Source organism: Emydura macquarii, unplaced genomic scaffold (assembly GCF_026122565.2).
Source record: "Emydura macquarii macquarii isolate MOO-44397 ecotype Brisbane River unplaced genomic scaffold, CSIRO-AGI_Emac_v2 contig_2897, whole genome shotgun sequence".
In the NCBI taxonomy this organism is placed as follows: domain Eukaryota; kingdom Metazoa; phylum Chordata; order Testudines; family Chelidae; genus Emydura; species Emydura macquarii.
In genome coordinates this window covers 36,113,136-36,136,400 of record NW_027133034.1, presented here as the reverse complement: position 1 = coordinate 36,136,400, position 23,265 = coordinate 36,113,136, and the positions used below count along the sequence as shown (strand labels likewise).

Here is a 23,265-nt window from a genome sequence, read left to right as displayed (position 1 = left end):
AGGAGCTAGCGAGCTTTGTTTTTGTAATGTAACATAAAAGGATTGCAGTAATGATACCTCAATAATAAGTTTCATATACGTCAGCTCTCTGTATTAAATTCAAAACACAAAGGAAAACAGAACAGACTGGAAAAAAAAGGTGAGAGAATTAAAAAAGGACAATAATGAAAATAACATAAACAAACAGGTTACCAAGAAGTGAAACTTCACAGAGCTGTAATATATTTCTACTTGGTGCACTTAGATGATGTAATATATAGATTTGTTATAACTATCTTTATTCCAGACAGTACAGCCATAGATTAACAGGTGAAGACACACAAAAAAAGAGGGTCTAAAGGTCCTTATTGATTAAACAAGTTAATTTTTGAGAGAGTCACTGTGGCTTGCCTGTATTGATACTCAGTCTATGTGCAATATATAGGAAATATTTGCAAGTGTGATATATGAGATTTTATCAGAGTGGCAACTGGTTGGATTCAGCATAACAGTGCTAACAGTTCTGCAGTGTCATCCATCCAGATGCTGATTATACATGCAGACAGAGTCCTCATTCTGTATTAAATCATGGATCTTAGTATTTTGAAGCAGCCTTACACTGAACTACATAAAACAAAGAGATTACTCACCTACTTGCTGGATTCCTGAGAAATATAAAAAGGCAAAACCATAGAAACTGAAATTAAATATCTCAATCTCATTTACACCTATTGGGCAAATTTGTGCAAGCTATTACCTTTTGCCTTAGATTAGAAAGACAGAAATTGACATGAGTTATTTACTGCCAGTGCAAATTCCTACCTTGGTTCAAAGCTGTTGTCCTTGACTATACATTCTTTCTTTTCAGGTACTCCTTTCCAGGTTTTAGGATCAGCTAAATCCACGAGTGCCTTGGCATTAAGTAATCCAAATCCAAATCTGCTATTCACCATCAACCCTGCTCCATTCTTTTTCCACCCAGGATTGTTGGCCAGTGGATCATATTCTGAAGTCCAGACTACCAAATGCTGCATGTCCCTCCAGGTTAGATTAGGGCTGTTTAAAAAAGGCAGGTTATTTTTTACAAACTGTCAGCCAGCTTTCTCAAATGGTGTAATTTTGCTCTACACACACAAAGATGTTGAAAAAGCAAAATCTCTTTCTACTTGATGCTTATATGCACCCCCACTCCATTACTGTAGTATCTGAGAGCCTCACACACAATGTATTTATCCTAACAAAACTCCTCCAAGATATGGAAGTACGGTTTTCACTATTATACAGATGGGGCACTGAGGCTAAGAGAAATTAAGGGGCAGTTTTTTAAACATATTTAGATGCCTGAGTATTTTTAAACATTTGGACCCATATGACCTGCCCAAGAAAACACAGGAAGCCTCTGGTGAAGCAGGGAATTGAACCTAGGACTCCCAACTGCCCTAAATACTAGACCATCCTTCCTCCCTCACAGTGCATTTCTTCTCCAGAAAAGGATTTTGCGAAAATGCTGTTGTGAGGTTCCATGGTTTTTCTACAACACTTTTTCTAAGTACCAGACCTGCAAACTCAGCGTTGGCTCTGAGCCCTGATCTACGCTACAAAATGACTTTGGTATATCTATGTCGCTTAGGCATGTGAATATTCCACACTATTGAGTGACATAGTTATACCAACTTAAGCACTGCTGTAGACAGCGCTATGTTAGTGGGAGAGATTTTCCTGCCGACATAGGTACCGCCTTCTGCGGAGGTGGAGTTATTTAGCCATGGGAGAGCTCTCTCCCATCAGCTTAGAGTGTTTTCACCAGAAGTGCTACAGCAGCTGTGCCACCGTAAATTTGTAGCATAGACCTGCCCTGAGGGTTTTTTCCATTTCATGCATCATCACTAATACTAAAGCTCTGCAGACTGAAACAGCACCTCACTTAAACTCAGGCAACCCAATGGTCTTCAGATTCAGTGCTCACGGACACATGCGCAGTCCCATTGCCTGCATGGGTAAATGACTAGAACCTCAGCTGTGTCTACACTGCCCTGAAGTTTGGACTAAGGAGGTGTGAATAGCAGTGTGTAGCAAAGTGCTGCACTGTAACTATCCCCATGCAGATGCTGCAGGCACAAACTAAAAGATTCCCAGTTCTCATTAATGTAGTCCTGTTCGAAGAAGGTGATGGTAATGCAAACCAGGAACCTTTTAGTTTGCACCCACAGCGTCCACAGGCAGGAGTTATCACACAGCACTTTAGCGTGCAACACTAGTCACTCTGCCGCAGTTCAAACTGCAGAGCAGTGTAGACAAGTTGATACCTGGAATGAAACAGGATCCTCAGGCTCACCCTGTCTTGTCTGTGTTGATCTGCCTCGCTAGCTGCAGTTAAAAGAACTAGTAACTTATTTTTATCACTAAAGTTAGTAGACCTGACTGACAGGAAGTGGACCTGTTGAGAGAAATGGTGCCATTTTTATACAGTCACAGTATGAGAGGACCATACAAAGTGGAAAATTTAGGAAGTCTTACTTTGCTTCAAGAGCTAAAGCGAAAATCCCTGCTGCCAATGGAGCAGATGCAGAGGTCCCAGTGTGAGTCTCTGTACATTCATTGTGAAGATCAGCACTTGTCTGAAAGAAAACAACACAACTCGAATTACAATGAAAACAGCTGAATGAGCACTATTGCATCCACACATAAAAAACAGAGTTCTGCATCCTTTATCCAGTGCACCTTAATTCACCTTAGAAAAATTTACCCCAGTGAACAAAATAATGGACGTTTAAATTTGAGGATAATTCAATCTACTCCTTCTACTATATTTATTTCAACTATAATTTTTGTATCAAAATGCCTTGTATTGGAACAAAGTACTCCCACATTGAATATCTTGCCTTATTCTGAGATCTGAGCAATATAAAAATAAATGATTCAGAGTCACTGGTGAATCATAAAAACCCATCATTGTGTTTGGTCTAGAACATTTAAAATTACTGCTTGCTTAAAAATTACTCACAGGATTAGTAGTAGTGTTCTGCTTTCTCTTCAGCAGAAGCACTATAATTTGCAAATGAAACATGCATTTTATTTGAAAATGAAGTACCTAATTTCTCTGCCCATATGCCTGCAGTATATCAAAGTGGATACGCTGAGAACTTTACATCTCAGCTACAAAGAAGCCACTTTGGAAGGGCATTCTTTTGACCGACTGAAATGAAAAGTTATTTTACCCTCCATCTATGCGGTACACTGATATTATCATCAATCAGATCAAAACTGTTGTTAGGCTTCTAGGTGTTACCACAATAAAAAAAATAATTCTGCGTCCTGCTGAGTGTGTCTGCAAGGTGCTGAGCAGTTCTGCTCCTACTGTAGTCTGTGGGAGTGGAGAGTGCTCGGAGCCACACAGAAGGGGTTGAACGCCCAGCATAGACGAGCTCAGAGTTTGTGAAAATTAGAGTTGGTTGGAAAACCAAATTTTTTCCCCCACAAGCAATTTTGAACGGAAAATCATTTTTCTTTTCCTGAAGGACATTTCAAACGGTTTCAAAACTATCGTTTTTGTTTCAAATTGACAATTTGACCTTAAAGCAAAAACCTGAAATTCATTTATTTACATTTCAATAATAATTTAAAAAGAGACCAATCTGATGCTCTTAGTGCTCTAACTCATCATTAAACATCAATACCATTAAGATAATAATTTCAACAGGGAACTCAACCAGCCAGACACCTGCAAAACTCCTTTCTGCCCCCTTCATTGAGCTGGGAAACAAACTCTCAGGTCTCTTAGAAAACCCTCACAAATAGATGTCTTTGTCAATGTCCCTTGAACATCACCAAATTCAGGTTATTTCAGACAAAGAAGGGGGTGGGGAAGCAGGTTCCAGAATCCTGGAGTCCCCTTGGAGAATGCCCTGCCAGCTGCCTCCTCTCTTTGATAGTGGGGGAAACACAGCTGAGGTGCCCCTGCTGACTGCAACTGTGACCCGAAATGACATTTTAAGTCGGAGTGAAATGAACATTTTAATTTCATTCTGAAGTGTCAGTTAGAAGTAAAAATGTTCATTTTGAAAGTGTCCCAAGGAAAACCAAAATTTTTCATCAGAATTGATATTTTCCCACTGGAAATTTTGATTTTGACTAAGCTGTATTTTGGAGTGGAAAATTTTTCCACGCAAAAAATTTTCAACCAGTTCTAGTGATCATGATAGGCACTTAGGCCAACTGACTGTTAATGACAGGCAATGGAAATGCTTGGGTAACCTGGAGATTTCATCTCTTCAGAGAAAGATGTAAAAAAGAGTGTTGAATCTGGGGCTAGATTTAAATTCTTGTTCTGGTCTCGAAGGACACAGTATGTTTCTTAGTAATTTTCATATCTGAAAATACAATGATCCTCTTACTAGAAGGGAATACAATATTCTGAAGCACAATTATGTTTGTGTTAAAAGGTCAAGATCCCAACTAGAAACAGACTTGTGTCATGATATTCAGTCCCAATTTTCAGGACTTCAGGCCTAAGTGTAGGGGTTTGGATCTGTCTGTATTTCTAACAAGTAGTCATGCTTGAATTATGAAAAGCATACATTTTTCCAGCTAAGGTCAGCATGAATTTACACTTGGGAATGTTCCTTCCTTTTTCTGATGGTCTGAACCCCACATAGTGTTGTATTTTTATGATTCACTGGCTTTGGGTCAGACCCCACCCCCTTTTTGAGACTCTTCCAACACAAGGACAGATGAGATGTGGTTCTGAAGATCTTCCCTTTTGCAGGATGATATCATATCAAACCTCTATGACATTTAAATAATGTAACATTTCAGAGATCAAGCATCTTGAAATGATGGTACCATATAGTTATTGTTTTAAAATTAAAGGATGTTTTAGAGTTGCAACCTTTTTTTCAATGTGCTAATTCTTCAGGGTTCCTGCATGACAGTATTAGGCATATAAAGCATAAGTAAATGAGGCACTTAGAAATCAGGCATCTAAAGCTGTTTCTGCTTTGTTGTTTTCATATATAAAACAATTCTATGTGTGTTCCTCAAGCATGTTCATTAAATCTGGTAAAAACAACCTACAATTCGCTGGTCAGTATAATCCCCACTGCTGTATGCTGTGGCCAGTGTTGAGGAGCACTTCTCTGCATACCAGGGAGAAAGACCTTGTTGAGAAGCACTGCTGATGGAGATAGTGTAGATGCTATCTGTGTAACCATCACAGTCACAATTATCACCCTGACGACCACCATTCCCAGAAGCCCATACAAAAATGGAACCTTTTCCATTTCGGCCCTAAGGAAAAGAAAGGAGTGATTATCATAAGAAAGAAGAAAGTCTACAGTCTTTTCAATACATTCCAACCAAAAATCAGATCTACATAATTAAATGATCTGCAGACGATAAAGAATAATTGTTCAGATAAATCATAGAAGTTAGAGATAGAAGAGACCTATTATATCATCCAGTCCATCTCCCTGCCAGTGAAGGATTGTTCTCTATAGGATATCTTCTTGTGATTAGTCCAGTCTAGTTTTAGATGTCACAATTAATGGGGCATCTGCCGCTTCCACTGGAAATACGTTTTGGATGCAAACCAGGAGACTGTGATCAATAGATGTGGTTTTTCCTATGAACACATTTGCTACTGAGAGGGTTTAGGAAAAGCAGCAATATTTTTTTCACTAAATGGAATTTCATAATGAGTTAATTTCATTTGCATTTGTTGTGATCACAGTAAGATTGGTAAGTAGTATGTCTGATGTGTGAGATGACATTTCCACACAACTCCCTTTGTAATTATGCCTTTTACAGTTTGGCATTTACTTGATGAAAAATTGCAAACCAATAAGCTCATTTTATTGGAGGAGCCTACCCACCACTTCCAAATCCGTGGGATTCCAGCCATCAGTCTCAGGGCACAACTGCCCCTCCTTTCTATTCCAGTTTCTGATGTATAATGAATTAGTAGCAGCTATAAAAGCAGCTAGGGATGTGGAGAGCTGGAGCATCATGAAAAATGTCACGCTTTTCCTAGTTTAAACAAATATTTGCCATTACATCTTAAACTCTGGTAGACTTTAAGTGGAAAGTGTCTGTTAATGTGCAGAGCAGAAGCTTACATTTTTAATTCAGTATTAATTTATGTATATTCATTATAGAAAGCAACTAGAAAAGCAGATCATCATTAATCCCCTCTAATCAACATTGACGTTGCTGGTTCCGGGGCCAAGTGGTGATTGCAGCAATCTCAAAATAAAAATAGAAAAACAAGCTACACTCTTCCCAACAGAATTGTCAGGTGGGCTCCACTGGAAATCACAATAAATGAAATAACAACTTGTTTTTAGCAATTAAGGCCCCAATCCAGCAATACACTTAAACAAATGGGAAGCCCCAGGAATATTTCCTTCAGCAAGAATACTCATGGGGCTACTCACACGCTTACGGTTCAACAGGTGCTTAAGTGCTTTGCTGGATCAGGATCTAGGGGGCCAATCCTGAAGTTAAGTGAACGCTGTCATCTCTGACTGACCAATGGGAGTTGAGGGCACTCAGTACCTTGCAGGATGGGGCCCCTAATGGGTTAGTTTGGTAGAAAATAAACCTTGAAAACGTTTTGTCCTCTTCACCAAGCAGATTTCCTGATTACCCAGGATCAGACCCTGGATTTCTGGGGCACTGGTTCCTTACTCTTTCCAAGGCTTTTTCTGTCCATCTTCCCTTCCCAATCACCTGGGACTCCATTTTCCTCTCTCCCTTTTCAGACCTCCATTCTTCTCCCTCTGTCTCCCTTACCAACACCTTTCTCACTGGTTAGAATTCCCATCAGTTATCAGGCTTCCCTTTCCTCTGTCCCTCTTTTTGCTGTTGCTGGCCTTTCCCTTTTCTCCAAACTCCTCTTGTTCTGTTCTGCAGTTCCATGGGCTCTGCTGCATGCTCCCATTCTCTCCTCCATTTATCTCTCTGCTGCATCCCCCTGTCAACACTATCTCCAGACCACCTTTAGAGAACCAGATCTATAAGGATAACAAAAAAGAGAATTTAAAAGCCACTGTTTTCATATTCTCCAGCATGCCGTCCTCATTTTAATTGGCTTATGTTATGCATAATGCAATTAATATAGTGCATAGAACAGAAAAACACAACCCATGCACAGAGTGCTAAAACGCATCACCATTTTACAAAATGAAATATTCGTCAAGCGGACACTTTGTATTAAATTTTTATAGGAGCCTCTCTGCAGAAATCCAATTACTATTCAGAGCAAAACAAGCAGACAGAGAGGAGGTGGGGGAAGGGAGGCACAGAAGCAGCAAAAGGAAGGAGAAAGAAAGAAAGCCAGTCTGCAGAGAATAACCCCTTGAAAGCAGAACACTGTAAGAATGCTTTCATAAGTCAGGTCCCAGCTGGGAAATTTTGCTGAACCTTTCTATTAACATCTCTCTAAAGAATGACTCAGTTTCTCAGATGTGTTTGAATGAGCAGAGTACTTTAGCAAGAAAGAGATAAAGAACCTTCCATTTTTTCACCCATAAGAACCATTTTAAAATAGGGTCTTTGCCTGCAAGCTAGCCAGTATTTCAGCTTAACTAGCTGTTAGACAGCTTACCTGTTTGATCCCATATTCAAAAGCCTTCTGTGCTAGCCTGCCAGGTCCCTCTACAGTTTTACCATCGTCATTAGGTCCCCAGCTTGCACTGTAAATATCCACATGTTCTGGATTGAAACCAATTGAACTGGCTTCAATGGCATCAGTGACTATTCCATCCAGCATTCTTATACCTTAACATTAAAAAGACAGGTCGAATGAATCTATTTCATGTTTCCTTTACATTACCATTGTTAACTGTTTGTCCAGCACCTAACATAATGGGTCCCGATCCATGACTACAATGTCATTTTAAGACATTGCACGTATGTAACATCCTTCCTTTGATGAATTCAGTGCATTTTACAAATATTAAGTGACCTTATAAAAACTGGACTTTGTCCCATTACTTCCCCACGCCCTTTTTTTTCTTTTTCATAGAAGGACTGTGAGGCTTCCCCCCACCACCAGCCAGTTTGTTTTTTTACCCTTGAAATATCAAAAAGGACAAAGCTGGTCTACATTGTTTTTTTCTGGATGACCTCCTGAATATCTCAGAGTAGATGTATTGTATGCTTTTATTTTAAGTCTCTCCCCTCCTCCCCTGCTTTAACAAAGACTTCCTTTCTCCCAAAGGTAAATAGGTGTTATCAGAAACAGAGTTTTTAAAAGTCTTTTGTCTTTAAGAGTTTTGACTTTGACTTTAAAAGTTTTGTTTAAAATGAAAAGTTTTAAACAGTTTGACTAAAATAATCCCTTCCCCTCTCAATTACTATGTTTTTTTTATGATGTTATTGTTTCACTAGAGCATCAAGCCTGACTACACTAAGGAATATTGCAGAAATTTCACAGGATTGTTAATACTAGTTAATGTCTCTCATTGTTGGCAATGTGGGAAGCCCCAGAGATAGGTAGCCATTAACATTTTCATTAGAGCTGTGTCATCTAATCTTGTTTAGAGCAGGGCTAATCTCCATGGTGCCCCAAATTCCAAAGGCAACCAGCAGCTCATTTAGAGATCCCAACATTGATAACACTAGTTACTGTGTTAGAAATGGTGGGGAACTTTTGCAAAATTCCAGCAGTGATGCAACTGCCCAAATGGTAGCAACAATACAATTGCTGGTGTAATAAGGATTCAGAACAGGTTTTCACAGTTCAATAATTAAAATGCTTGAGCTCTGTCTACCCTAGAAGCTGCACCGTTGCTGGCAGTTGCTGAACTATGTATACTAATTTGTCCAGTGCAGAAATTCACAGAGATTTTTCTGAAGCAAGACAGACAAGATCTGAATGTCTTATGGGGGAGATGGGGACCAAAAAAACAAGCCATCAAAACTTAGTCTTTGATTCCTTCTTTTCTATTGTTCTATTGTTCAGAAGCAAAAATGGGAATGGACTGCAGGATCAGGCCCCGAGATTGTAATATGCAATGAAATACTTAGAATGCAGAAGCTAGTATGGACATGGTGATTGCCAACTATACAGATCTGTAATATAATACAAGAACAAACCATTATATCCCCAGCACACTAGGGAAAAACAATTCAAACAAAACTGCTGTTTCGGTTCTGTGAAAATCTTATTTGTTTTTTAAATAAACTCAGGGATATGATTATTGCAATGGCTTTTCCTTAAACTAGTTTTCACCAGTAAGTAGAATCCTATTATTTGTCCATACACATCCTTTCCCTTTTCTGACACATGCTTGTTTCCCATCATCAATCTCATGAATTCAAAAGCAGGCAAAAGCAAAAGGAATTTCAGACAGATACCTGTATCTGCCTGACAGACAGCTATTTTTAGCATTACATTCACAGTATTGGAACTTTCAGACCAGTCCTTCATGAAATACTACTTCTGAATAATTTGATTTCCATGCAGCACCAGAGAAACAGTGCTGTGATGATGCAGGTGTAAATAAATAAACTCCACTTACTGTATGGCATATTGGATAAACCACATTTCTTTTTTCTACACAAAATAATGGAGGGGAAGTTTGTGTTAAATTAAAATTGCTAAATTAAATTGAAATGTAACAAATTTAAATCTGAAACAAGGAAATATTTTTTCAAACAATGCACAATCAGACGGTGGGAAACAATGCCACATGATTTCAATGAGAGCAAGAATTTAGCAGGATTCAAAACAGGATTGGATAATCCTGGATAATGAGAACATCCAAATTTATAATGTTAAATATTGGAAAAATAAACAAGAGCATTCCTTTCTTGAGAAGTGTGCCAATAAAGACCTGTATTTCTAGTTGCAAATCACATAATAATAGATGCAAATAGGTGTGAAGTAACCTTCTTTTTATATGCAAAGTCCCTGGAAATGTGGGTACAGTGGGTGTTCAAACATTTTTGCAGTTTCATCCACTTCACCCTGCATTGAATATTTGATCCTTGCTGTCCTCATCTTGTGAGTGAGATATTTTATTTAAACAGTGTGTGAAAGCATAAAGGAGAAAGGCAAAGACGGATGGGAAAATGACATCTGTGACATCTCTAAACCCAGCAGAGAAAACAGAACTCAATTGGTGAGAACAGCAATCACAGTTGTTAGTCCCAGCTCAGCTGTCCCATTTGATTCAAGGAAAAAAACGTGAAATTGAGAAACTACAGATTTACAAGTCTATCTCCTTTTGTACTAAATAACCACTTTCAACCAATATTCTGATCATGTCAATTTCACAGACCTGTAATAAACCAGACTTTCAGACACCTTTCTAAAAAAAAAAGTGGGGAGGACGGGGGCATTACTGATTGACAGATAAACAAGCCTTTACCTGTTTTCAAAACTAACATGTAATTGAAATGGAGAAACAAGCAATTGAAATGAAAACCACAGCAATATGAATACCTTGACTGACATGACCTTTCAAAGTAACTGTGCAGGCAGAAACAAAACACTCCAAACATGAGTAGATAGGAAATTGGATTTTCTTTTTTTCACTCTACAGGTTCTATTTATTTTTGTTCAAAATGAGATACCAACCAACCATTCCTTTATTTAAAAATATAGCCCTGAATTTAATTGCAACCTGTAATCATATTATGGATTAAATCCTGAGAAACTGATGGCTGCTCTGGATTTAGGACAATATGCCTGTAGCAACTTACACTATTTCAGTATACTCTTATGAAACCAGATATTGCAAGGTGCCGATGCCTCCCGAGAAGCTCTGAGCACACTCAGCTCAAGGTGATGGTAGCAGAGCGTGCTTAATACTGCCAACGTAGCCCTCAGCACCTTGTAGGATCAGTCCTCTACTTAATTTTGTTTCCATTCACATCAGAAAAAGTAAAGTTTAAATCAAATTATTGTTTGGTTTTTTACCTCCAACTCTGGAATTGTATGCCACGCCAACACCACATTTCTCATTATTGGCCTGCATGGCAATTTCTCCTGCACATCGCGTTCCATGTCTGGATAAAATAAAGGATAATTTAAATCATACTATAACTCAGTGTGTTTATTTAACCTAGAGCGAGACCTGTCATTGATCTGCTAGAATTGGTGTGTTCTTTCATCACTGAGATGTAAACCCTTCGAATACTAAATAGGTTTAGAAATGTCTATTTGAAAGAGAAGGCACTTTTTGTCCTTAGGCTTTGGTAACATAATTTCAAAGCATCCCATGTGTCATGCTGGGTAGATTGGGGACAGTGGTGGTGGTGGGGGGGGGGGTGTGTGTGTGTGTGTGTGTGTGTGTGTGTGTGTGTGTGTGTGTGTGTGTGTGTGTGTGTGTGTGTGTGTGAGGTGAGCATTTGTTATATTGTTTGACATCAATATGTCAAAATCATAATAATTCATGTGAGATATACCATGTCAGGTACTGTTAGAAAGGTTATAGTATGCTAAGTCAGATGATGATACTTATGTTCATGGGTAATATGTGAAATGGAAGTTATAGTTATATCTATATTTCAAATTGTGCTGCCTGGGCAACACTCCAGATAGGATGGCAGCAGAACAATAGCCCGCTTAATGGCTCATTAAGACAGTCACGGATGCAAGCGGCCCAGGAAGAAACTAAAGGCATACCTGAAGAGTTACCAGGATTGACCCATGTGACTCTGGACTCCATTTTAGTTCCTGTAAGTTTCCACAGGCCACATGGCCAGGGACAGAGGATATATAAGACCAAACCACAGAAACCATTTGGTCTTCTATCCTGAACTTCAGCCACCTACCTACCTCTGGATCAAGTCATCTGCAACTGAAGCTGTGTAACAAAGGACTGAGACTCATCCAATTACTGGATGTATACCAGAGGAAACTATACAAGCCTGCAAATCCACAATTCTCCTAGAAACCTGATGTATATGGACTTTCAATCATTTGTATGTATATGATTGGCTTTGACCCTTTAACATTTCTCTTATGGTTTATTGCTTTCTTTTTACAATAAACCTTTAGCTTTAGTTACTAAGGGATTGGCTGGCAGTGTGGTATTTTAGGTTAGATCCAAACTTACATGGAACTGGTACTGTGGCTGACCCCTTGGGGTCAGAGGGAACCTTTTTAGTAAAGAGCATAGAGTTTAAATAACTGATCTCTTTACTGGACCTAGTGCTGATTTGGGAGCCAGAAGCTGAAATGCAGTAAAGGGGACTGTGTGCATTTGTATACTGGCTTCTGTGGGGATTCAGAAGCGCAGTTTATGGCTGGTTGGGAAGTCTGGCTTCAGTGCCACCCACCAGTGTTAGGAGAATCTGCTCTCCATTTGCAGCCTGCCCTGACCTTGGCATTTTCAGGTGGCTACCCTGGGCACAGGATGGGTCACACCATGATCAATGGATCATCAGGATGAGGCACTAAGGGCCTGATCCAAACCCCACTGAAGTCAATAGAAAAATCATGCTGTTACAATGTTTACCATGAACTGTATCATGCCTGCTATAACGAATTGCAATAGTGAGGCAAATTTGGAATGCCAAGAAGATGCTAAATCCCTTAAAAATAACCATGAAAAAGCCACTTTTAAGCAAACATTTAGATATTTAATTTATTTTGAGATGCAATGGGGTAGCATTTAAAATAAACAAACGTCCTTGTCTTTGTGAAATGATTCCTCTAACTAGGTATTTTGTATGAAAAATCTTTTGCCATGAAGGATCCCGACCCCCCAAAACATAAAAAGACAGTTTAACTCTACAGAGTTACTTCATCTAGTACTACAGTGTGGTATGCAATGAAGTGTTTCAATGCTTCTGGGCTGAATTCCATTTACATATTAATAAAGTTTAGAGGTAATGTAGATAGATTTAAGAGATAATGTCATTGGAATCAGTGAATAATAACCTCCAACTGCTATATAAATGCTGTGGCAAAGCAGAGACGTTCATTTTCAAAATCATAGGACATTTATCTTCTGCTAACTTCCTATTCTGATGACTTTATTTCTATTATACCAATGGATTCATGATGTGGATGCTACCATTGTGCAGTGAGGAACCAGAATGTCAGTTCCACATTGTATCTATATTAAATAGTGACATCCTAACTGTCTTAGGGAATTGACTTGTTCTGTGCTACAGCTTGTAAAGAGGTCTATTCTCTCTGAGCAAGTTCTCTCCCTAAACTAACCTGGAAGGACCTAAGTGCAGCACAACTACCATGGTGTTCTACTGTGCAGAGGAGAGGTGGGTTGTAGAGAGGTCATGCGGGAAAATTCTTCACTCCTTCCCTGCCACAAAATGCTACAAAATAACCCTAAAACAACTGGACAGGTGTGTATGAGGGAGCCTGATGCATCTTGGATGGTGCAGTGAGTATGTTCCTCTAGTGCCTAAGACACAATCTCTCCCAGAGGCCCTCCAATTAGCAGATGTAGTTCTTCATTGTCCCCAGTGCAAGCCATGCATTAAAGGCACAACTGAGTGCAAAGTTTGCTTAGTCAGATGCTGTGCACTATAATTCATTAGTACTAACACTTAAAGATTGTTCCCTTGAGATTACAAATATGTTATCAATATGTTATACTTAGACCCATATGAAGAAGAGAGCTTCAAAACGTAACAGGGAAATTAAAATTAAATTGAAAAAACTCATCTTGATCTGGAAACTTATTCAATATCCATATATAACGTGCACAAAAATACCATAATTTTTCCCCCTTTTACACATATTAGTCCTTCTGGGTACAAATATTTCCAGGTTAATGGTGAAGAGCTGTGCATTTGCCAGTTCTAAGGCACAGCATAATACTTTATTAGTTTGTTTCTTTTCACAAAATGAGAGGCTACTCACTTGTTTTCATTTGTTGGATCATATCTGGGAAAGGGATCGTGATCATTGTCATTGAAATCATAACTTGCCTCTGGATCCTAAATTAAAAAATAGACTTTATATCATGACTAGAAAATATCATCTAAAACAAGTTTTAAAGTTTCTGAAGTCTATACTATGTGACGGTATAAATAGATAGATGTGACATCAGCTTTAATGTATACTTTCTCATCGGCATTAGTTATAATTCTTGAAGTTTAAGTGAACAGTTCACTTTCATAAAGTAAAAGTACATATTTAAATTAATCTTCTAGAGCAGGTATTGATTAGCACGCACTTGGGCAGTATTTTGCTATTAAAGCTTTGTCTGTTGGAAGGCTGGTGTGGAGAGGCCTGCATAGAAAATTATTGGGAAACCTGGAGGAAAGGCACTGAATGTTTATTTATCCTTTTCATCATCACGTCACTTTACAAACATTAATTAAGGAATCCTCACAGTGAGAGCCATTTTGAACGAGCAGTTTTTGTTAAATGAAAAGTGGCTTTTTTCAAAATCAAATTTTTTCATGAAAAATTGTTGAAGGTTTTTTGTTTACAATCTGTTTTCAGTAAAAAAAAATTGATAACCATTTCAGTAACATTTTCAAAAATATATTTTTTACATTCTACATAGTTTTAGCAAAATGAAAAATGGATCTTTTAAGAAATTCAAAAAATTAAATCCATTTTGAAAATTCAAAATTTTGGGTAGTTAAATTCTGGAACTGGCTTCCAAAGGAGGCTGTGGAATCCCCATTACTAGAGGTTTTTAAGAACAGGTTGGACAAACACTAGTAAGGGATGGTCTAGGTTTACTTGTTCCTGCCTCAGCACAGGGGGCTGGACTTGGCGACCTGTCAAGGTTCCTTCCAGCCCTATATCTCTATGATTCTATTAATATAAAATCCACAAAGGGCTAAAAGCGTTTTAATAATTCAGCATTAAACCATTGTGTCTAAACATGCTCAGGGACAAAAACACCCCAAAGAGCCCACTATTCTGGTGAGATTATTACTCAATTCCATGTGACACAGGCCAGGTTCCAAATTATGCTTGCGGTGAGTATTTCAGTCTCTCTGTCATGTGGAAGTTATCTTACTGAACAAAGAGAAAGCCAGAGAAGGATGTTTGTATATAAATGTCTGCAACTGATTGATTTATTCTGCAGCATTCTAAAGCACAAACTTACATAGTTAGTATAGATGTCAGTGTGATTCCACTCCAAGCCATCATCGAGCACTGTTATAACAACACCTTTGCCTGTAATCCCTTTTTGCCATACAGGAATAACATGAAGATCCAGTTTGGGCAAAGATGGAGTCACTCTTGTATCTTGCTGGCGGAAAAAATGATAGTAAGCATTTTAACGTTTATACAGGGATACTACAACTGTCCCAAGCTGTATTTGAGCCATATTACAAATGTGCTTTAAATCAACCTTGATTTGAGTGTGACTGGAATTTGTAAATTCTATACAAATTTTACAAAAAATCTACAAGATTGGCTTGTTCGAAGAGCTAGGATACTGACAAACCTCCCTGTCCCTACCCAGTCTCCCTCATTTCATCCACAGTAAGGCTTGTGATCCTCCCTGAAGATATTTTAGGTAAGAAAGGAGAATTCTGTGTCTTCTGACTGGATTAAGGGAGATTGAAGAGCAGGATATGCTGGGTGATCCTTGGATATTTGAATCAATAGTCAAATCTACAAAGGTTTGTTCTCTTTCGCCCACAGGGAATCAAACTGCAGCCACCCATGATACGAAGAGCTGTGTTTTCTCCAATTTGTATCTCTAATTTGATGTCCAGATTAGCTAGTGGAAAACAATTAGGAAATTAAAGGAATTAACGTGATGGGTTGATTATGAAATTCTGTACTGAATCACAACTTACTATTTACTACCTTCAATGGAAAAACTCTTGGAAACATGACTTACCTAAGGTCTCTTAGGTAAGGAAGAGTCTTAAAGATTAACTCTTAAATAGATTATTTTTCTTTTGTAATGTTAACCATAAACTATGTATATATTAATATATGAAAGCTTTACTTAATTCCTCTATAAAAACACAGGCATAGATTCAATCACTAATGTTTTTTTGTGTTTCTTAGCACATAAATACATTATTAAATTGAATTTTTTTTTTTTTTAAAAACTGTACATCTTTGTTTTCAGAAGAATGCTGAACAAAATGTGAGCTCTGGATAATGAAATGTGCCTTGAGAACAACATTTCTTGCATTACAATGCCCAGTTTTCTAGCAGCTGCAGTTCAGAGAAATATTCTAGGTCACAGGGTTGTTCTATAGTATCTATCAAATCGTTTTCCACAGAAATGTGTGAAAATAACTTGGAACTGGGGCAAAAGGGGATTCTATTTTGTCATCAGAGCAGCCAATAAGCAATGTATTTATACAAAAACAGGAAGTACCTTGGAAAAAATTCTTAACCCTTAAATAGCACTTTTATTTGTGGATTTCAAAATTCTTTGTAAAGGAGGATAAGTATCATGATATCCGTATGGGCAAACTGAGATGCAAAGAGGTGGAAATGTAAAATTCTGAATATCCTCCATTGCAAAAAACCAAAAACAAAACAAAAAACCCACAGCTGACCAACCAGCAAGGGGGCAGAGGAGTGAAAGCAGGCCAATCAGAGCAGGGCAAACAAAAAAACACCCAGCAGCACAGTGCCCTTTTGAAGCTGGTGCAAGTGTTCGCCCCTAGAATCAGCCGTGCCTGTGACCTCAAACAGTATGTTTGCTCTATTCCCTCTTTTGGAGACAGTGAAATCTGAAGACAGAGGCATGAGTAGATGCACAGTGGATCATATATGATGAACAGGCTTAAGTCTACTTATGATGGAGAATGTCCAGCAGATTCTCAGAGAAGCAGTGTAAAACTCAGCTGTTCAGTTGGATTATTCTGGTTTGTCACAGGAGGCCAAAAAACATATATAGGGCAGGGAACCTTGTCCTCCACCACCTCTTCTTTAATAACTTGATTCTAGGAGAGGCGGAGCACTTTCAACTCCAGTCAAAGTCAATAGAAATTAGGGTGCTCAGCACCTTGCAGGTTTGAAGTTTTATTCTCTGTGGACATTTGCTGTGTGTGTTATTAGCTCCAACACAGAAATATGCTGTCAACAAAAAAGGTAGAACTGGAGATGCCAGTATTATCTGGTAAGACTAAAATTCATGTTATTGTAAACATGGCTCTTAACTGTTTAACAACTTTCTAATGTAACACATAATTCCAATGATCTGGAACTTGAATGGGATGAAATAACTTTTGCATGAACTGTGGTCTAAAAAGAAAGAATGTTGCTTGGTGATATCAAGTGCTGAGACCTATAGTTTCCATGAGCTACACCAATGAAGTGGCTGCAATCTGCTCCCTTCTGTGCACCCTCTTTGACATCAGTAAAATAGCACAACCAATCAGTATAATGAGGTCATCACCTGCTGATACCATATAAAACTAAACTCTTACCAGATACCACTGCTGATTCCACATAGGATCGTTGAAAAGATTTTCTGCTGAGTCTCTCAAAGCTGCACGCTTAGTTCGCTTTTTCTCATACTGTTGCTCTGCCCATGACACCTACAAGTATTTTTATCAACAACAATATATAAACCTACAGAGATTAACTGGTTTTGAGCGTGTTTCATTGTAAAACATAACCTTAGTATCTAGAGGGAAAAGTGGAGGGTTCACTGAAGCAAAGTGCGTTATCTGCATTAAAGTATATCTTAAGGAGAAGGAGGATTCAGTGAAACCATGATACAAAATAATGTAGAGAATAGCTAGAGTGAAAATCTTTTATCTGCAAATGCACATTTTCTGTTGAAAGTATATAGCAGTTAGAAGAGTCTCTAATTTGTGATAGTGACTCAAACAAGCAAAAACACCATTTGTTTCACTCTCCAGCCTACAGTTTAATATTTCTCTGTGTGAACTAGAAAGAACAGTAAGCATGAATTTTTAGAGAGGGAAAAAATGCCACTCTTGCCACAGTCACAGGGATGTTGCTACTCATAGTCCATCTGTCCCTCAAAGCTTCTTTCAAATGGCACTAATGATCACATTCCACTTCAATGTGTGAACAATTAGAAAGCGGTGAATACTACACCAAATTCAACACTGGTGTAACTCCATAAAAGTCGGTGAGTTCCAATGAATATGTTCCAATGTGTTTGTGGATGTATCTATGCATGTAACTGCACACCAGTTACAGATATACCTGACTATGTCTAATTTACTTGATGGTATTTTCAAAAGGTTTCTCATTTTGTCTCTGGAAATGAATTACGATTCTGATATCCTTACTTTCAATGCATGGAACTTTATTCTGCAAATAGTCCCATTTGTTTCAGTGGAACTACTTATGGGAGTAAGATGCTACTCAACATGAGTAAGGATATCAGAACCTTGTCCATAGCTGGTGTCTGACACAGACTTGCTTTTTGCTCCTTTTTCCAGCTGTGTAAAGTGAAAACAAGTTAGATGACTTGCCAAGATCCTACAACAAGATGTTCCTGGCTCCCTAACCCTTTGCTCTAAACATCACATTAGGGTTTTTTTTATTAGGACTTGATTCTATGCTGTGATCTCATACCTTTTTGGTTTACACATCTGTCACAGGATATGTCAGTCACAACTGTGACTATGAAAACCTAACCTAATGAACAATTATATTGATCTGATTTAAACGTATTTCACATCATGGAAAATTAATGGATAGCTCCACATAAGGAAATATAGGTTAAAAAAACTGAGACCACTACACATGTAATTTGGAAGTACTCTGCATAATACAAATTTTCCTTCTTTGTGTACATTTAGTGCTAAAAACGTGTGCTAAATGGATAGTGTAGTTCTCTGTTTATCCACTGGACAGGAACAGCATGGATGGTATTAGAAATATTCTACAACTGCCCAATCAACGTGCAGGGGGCCCACTTCTATGCAAGTGAGGACAGTAATCATTCATTCTCCTTCATGTCCATTCAGTGTTTGACCTCTTTGTCAATTAATGCTAGTAAACAATTAGTGTCAGCTATGCTCATCATTTTATGATGAGGACAACTGTCCTCTGGGAAATGAGCTGAGATCACCAAACTCACATATCAGTGAAAAGACAGTCTAACAAGACAAATTTTTGTCACTGTGTAATGGGGCTTGATTCAAACTGTCAACCTCCAGGAGAGAAACAAGGCTCTGTACTAACTGGCTGGGAGCCAACCAGCCATTGATATATAGAATAGTTAAAATTATCCCTTAAATGTGATATAATATTGTTGGCAGAAAATGGATTTCTAAACTAGTCTGCATATTAGAAGAAGTTAGGGAACCAGATAATTACACATTTTTTAAAATATTAGAAGCATTATAAATTTTACTTTAAACATTGGGCCATATCCTCAGCTATTATAAAGAGGCATAGCTCCAGGATCTGGCTTATTGCAGTTAGATAAAACAAATGAATATTCTCAAGCCTATAGGCCAAAAGTTGCCCTAATTTACACCCACACAATCCCACTAAAGTCAATGGAATGCCACAGACATAGTTAAAGGCAGGATTCTGCCCACTGTCTTTTAAAAAAATATATTTCATCCTTTTAAGACAGTCTGCTCTTGAACAAGTATAGATCTTTAGAGAAGATGTCTATGTATAACTGTATAGCATTACCACATTGCTTTGTGTTTATATACTTACATAATTACATCTCACTTTTTCAAATAGCTTATTTGAATACTAGATGGTAAATAAAAGGAAATTGGAGATGATTTTGCAAATGTCACCTGCAGCATTTCAAAGCACTCTATTTTGTACTTCAGTAAATAAATATGCAATAATGATTGCCATCAAAGTCAGTAGTGCAATTGCCCCCATTCTCTGTGTGAGAGCAGTGAAATATACTATAAATAAAAATAGTGATATTTCTCCCTGTAATGGACAAATTAAACGTAATTGGGTCAAATGGAGAGAACTGAACCTAAACTCTGGGTCTGATCAACTCAGTATTATGGAGGTGTTGAAAATGTGAAGCCAGATCTAGATGTGAATTTGGAAATGCTACCCTTATTGGCAATGAGCCAAACCCAAATCATGAATATAAACATCTCCAAATTTAAAATGTTCACATTTTACAGCTTGAACATATCTCCATTATCAAAGGAAACACTAGCAATAGGACACATGGGAAATGCGGCTTTGAAACAGAGCAAGAAGAACAAAGTATATCCTAACCCAGTTTTTCTCATCTCCGACTACCTTCTCATCTTGAATATTGCCTCCTAACAGAAGATCACAGTCTCATTTTTTTCTCTGAGTAACTGATCACTTAAATATTTTTGTTCTTAAATGATAAAATGTTTTTTTCACAACTGGATTTCTAAATTTTATGGTAAATTTAGATTTAAATTTTTAGTGTTTCACTGGATAGTAGTTTTAATGTTTGTGAAATTTCCTAACTTTTAAGCAGTGCTTTCCTTTCACTTTCTGAAAAACTATCCACTTATTTAGTGTGTTGAAAAAACAGCCACCACTTTTACCGTCAACAAAATTAGATAAATGGAGTGTGTGTTTCATCAGTATAACCAGGAACCCCCAGGACCAAAACTACTTTTGACTGTTTCTGCTGTCTGATTTCTGTAAGAGTTTTGAGTACCCCAAAACTGCAAGACTGGGCCCTGTAACAGGCCCTCTTTAAATGTTAGTTGGGCAGCTAGTTATGGAAACAGAGTATTGCAGCAGAATCTCAGCATTTTTTTCTAACATATTTTTCTCTAATACGTAAGCACAATGAACTAGACCTAGATTTCCTAGAAATAGCACAGAATGGGCTATCAGTCAAGCCCTCGGAAGTCGATGGAAAGACTACCATTTACTTCAACAGACTTTTGATCAAGCCTTGAAGTTCTTTGTATGTATTTTCACCAACCACACATAAGCATTTCAATCCAGAACCATTGCAGGTTTGGAATTACAAAAGAGCAATTTGCAGAAAAATACGGGGACAGGTTTTGGCAGTTTTACAGACGTTGACTAGTACATTACTCCTTGAAGTCAATGGACCTGTTCATGGAATAATGTACTTGGGAAGACTATATTAGACTTGCAAAATGTGTCTGTGAAGGAATAAGCTGACAACATGGATGCTGGCTATCAGAAAGGTTAAATGCTACACTTACACGATGATCATCAGAGAGTCTCTTAGTGATGTGAATGGCACTTCTTCGAGACCTTCTTGGATGGCCTTTATGTCTGAATAGGTAGTGATTTTCGAGTGAGCCAATCTATAAAACAAAGGATTATTTTAAATACTGCTAGATACTTCCCCATTGCAAACAAATATCAACAATCATAACCTATCAGAATTAGATTCCATCTTCAAATGAATGACAGCTAGAATAAACTTATACCTTCTGATATTTTGATTCTAAAATAAAATACTCGTCAAGGTAAAGTGTTGATCACTAACAAAAACGGTGAATTATTTGGAGTAATGTTGGGAAAACAAGAGGCACAGTCCAAGTTAAAGCTGAAGCTAAAGTAGTTACTCTTGATTTACATTGGTATAAATGAACATATCCTAATTATTTTACATTTTTTATTTCTGACCAGGGCACATGTTACTGTTTCTTCTCTCTGAGGTGCTGATGGGATTGAATAACAGAATGTATATTTGCTTGGCGTATGCTAATGTAGAGCCAGTAGCATTGAGCTCCTTGTGCATGCAAAATGGGCTGATGGAGTTCTCCACCCCAGTTTCATATTGGTTACAACTATGAAATCTGTATTTTCATATGACATAAATTATTGGGAGTAATAAACACATCCATCCTTATCCGACTGAAGTCAATGGCAGTTATGTCATTGACTTCAAAGAGACCAGGTCCAGGCCATAATCATGGACCTGCTATTATACACACTTCAGGTTGTTTTAGAAAAGGATAAACTCTTTGATGTAGAAGGCCTGTCTTTCACTAGACAATCAGCCGGGCAAGACACGGTTTGGGAAAGCTGCGGGGTGGTAGCAAATGGGAGACTAGAAGAGGAGAGATGGATTTTAGACTTTGATCCACAGCCTCTCTATTTTCAGCATCATCTCTCCAACTTAGGTTATTTAGATACAGGCTTCTCCCCCTCCCACTTGCAGAGAGGTTTGTTTCGCAACGTTGTCAAACTCACTGGCTGCTGGAGCGCACGACCCAGGGGGGCTGGAGCTCCAGAAGGAGACGAGCAGCAAGGAGGCTGCTACGTCAAGGCAGTTTTTACTCATCCCTGACAACGCTGACATCACGGCATCCCGACAACACGAGGAGCGGGCTGGGAAGAAACCCCAGCAAGCCCTAGGCAGCCGGAGTGAACTCTGCAACTCCGAGCCAGGGCGAGGGGAGGAGACCCCCCCCCAGCCCCCAAACTGCACAGCCAGAAGTTTGCCTGATGGTAACCGGGGGGTGGGGAGGCAGAGGGGCCCGGGGAGCGGGCGCAGGAGCCCGGCAGCCGCCTCGCTCCCTGGGGCTCGCAGCTCTGCGCCGCTGCCCTCGGCGCTGCATGCCGGGCGCGGAGAGCCCAGAGCGGCCGGCCTCAGCTCAGCCGCTCGCCGGTGAATCTGACGCTGCCATGTTGAACGGAGGGAAATCGGCAGCCGCCTGGCGCCGGCGGGGCCGGGCGGGAGAGGGGCTGCCCACTGCCCGGGGCAGGGCGGAGGCCCGGGGAGCCCGGGCAGGAGTTACCAGGCAGCCCCGGGGGGGCGGAAGCGGGGACCCGCTTTCCCCGAGAGCTCGCCGGGGATCGCGGGGCGGGGTCGCGCCCTGGCCAGGGAGGGCGCAGCCCCCCGGCAGACGAGGGCTCCCCGCAGCCAAGCGGCTCGGCTTCCCCGCCCCAGCGATGCCGGCGGGGCAGCGTCCGAAAGTTACCTGCCGGCTGGCCCCTTACCTGGCCCAGCAGCTCGTACTCCAGCTCCTCCGCTATGGCCTGCGCTGCCGCCGGACCGCCCGGGATCTCCGCCGCCCATTCATTGACGAACTGCCTCTCGGCGCTGGCCAGGCTGGCCGCGCACCAGGCGGAAAAGAGAGCCAGAGCGACCCGGCGCCCGGCCTGGCGTCTCGCCTCCATGGCCCGGCGAGGGACGGCGGACAAGCCGGCGGATCGGTCGCTGGAGAGCTGGCGCCCGGCTGGGTGCTCCTGGCGGCTCCGCGGACACCCGGCAGGCTGGAGGGCGCAGCGTCTCCCAGCTAGCGCACGGCGGCTCTGTCTGGCTGAGTCGGGGCTGAGCGGAGCCCCAACCCTCCCGAGCCAGGCTGGGAATGAGGGTTTACACGTCAAAACTACGAAAGCCAGCCTGACGTCAAATCTACCTGGCCCCCGAGTGAGCTGGTTATTCCCAAGCGGGAGGGGGTGCGAACAGAAACCGGAGGGAC

The 23,265-nt window shown here is 39.8% G+C and overlaps 1 protein-coding gene across 1 annotated transcript in view; it reads right to left on the bottom strand.

Moving 5' to 3' along the window:
• The window catches only part of PCSK1 (proprotein convertase subtilisin/kexin type 1), a 33,857-nt gene extending 10,897 nt beyond the window's left edge, over nucleotides 1-22,960 (bottom strand). The window contains exons 1-10 of the mRNA XM_067568664.1: nucleotides 22,781-22,960; nucleotides 21,031-21,135; nucleotides 17,326-17,436; nucleotides 15,027-15,173; nucleotides 13,820-13,896; nucleotides 10,904-10,992; nucleotides 7,583-7,755; nucleotides 5,053-5,265; nucleotides 2,497-2,597; nucleotides 802-1,035 (exon numbers count right to left, since the gene is read on the bottom strand). Of these exons, the coding sequence (XP_067424765.1) occupies nucleotides 802-1,035; nucleotides 2,497-2,597; nucleotides 5,053-5,265; nucleotides 7,583-7,755; nucleotides 10,904-10,992; nucleotides 13,820-13,896; nucleotides 15,027-15,173; nucleotides 17,326-17,436; nucleotides 21,031-21,135; nucleotides 22,781-22,960 (1,430 nt within the window). The remainder of the gene's footprint in view (nucleotides 1-801; nucleotides 1,036-2,496; nucleotides 2,598-5,052; nucleotides 5,266-7,582; nucleotides 7,756-10,903; nucleotides 10,993-13,819; nucleotides 13,897-15,026; nucleotides 15,174-17,325; nucleotides 17,437-21,030; nucleotides 21,136-22,780) is intronic.
• Nucleotides 22,961-23,265: the final 305 nt, after the last annotated feature.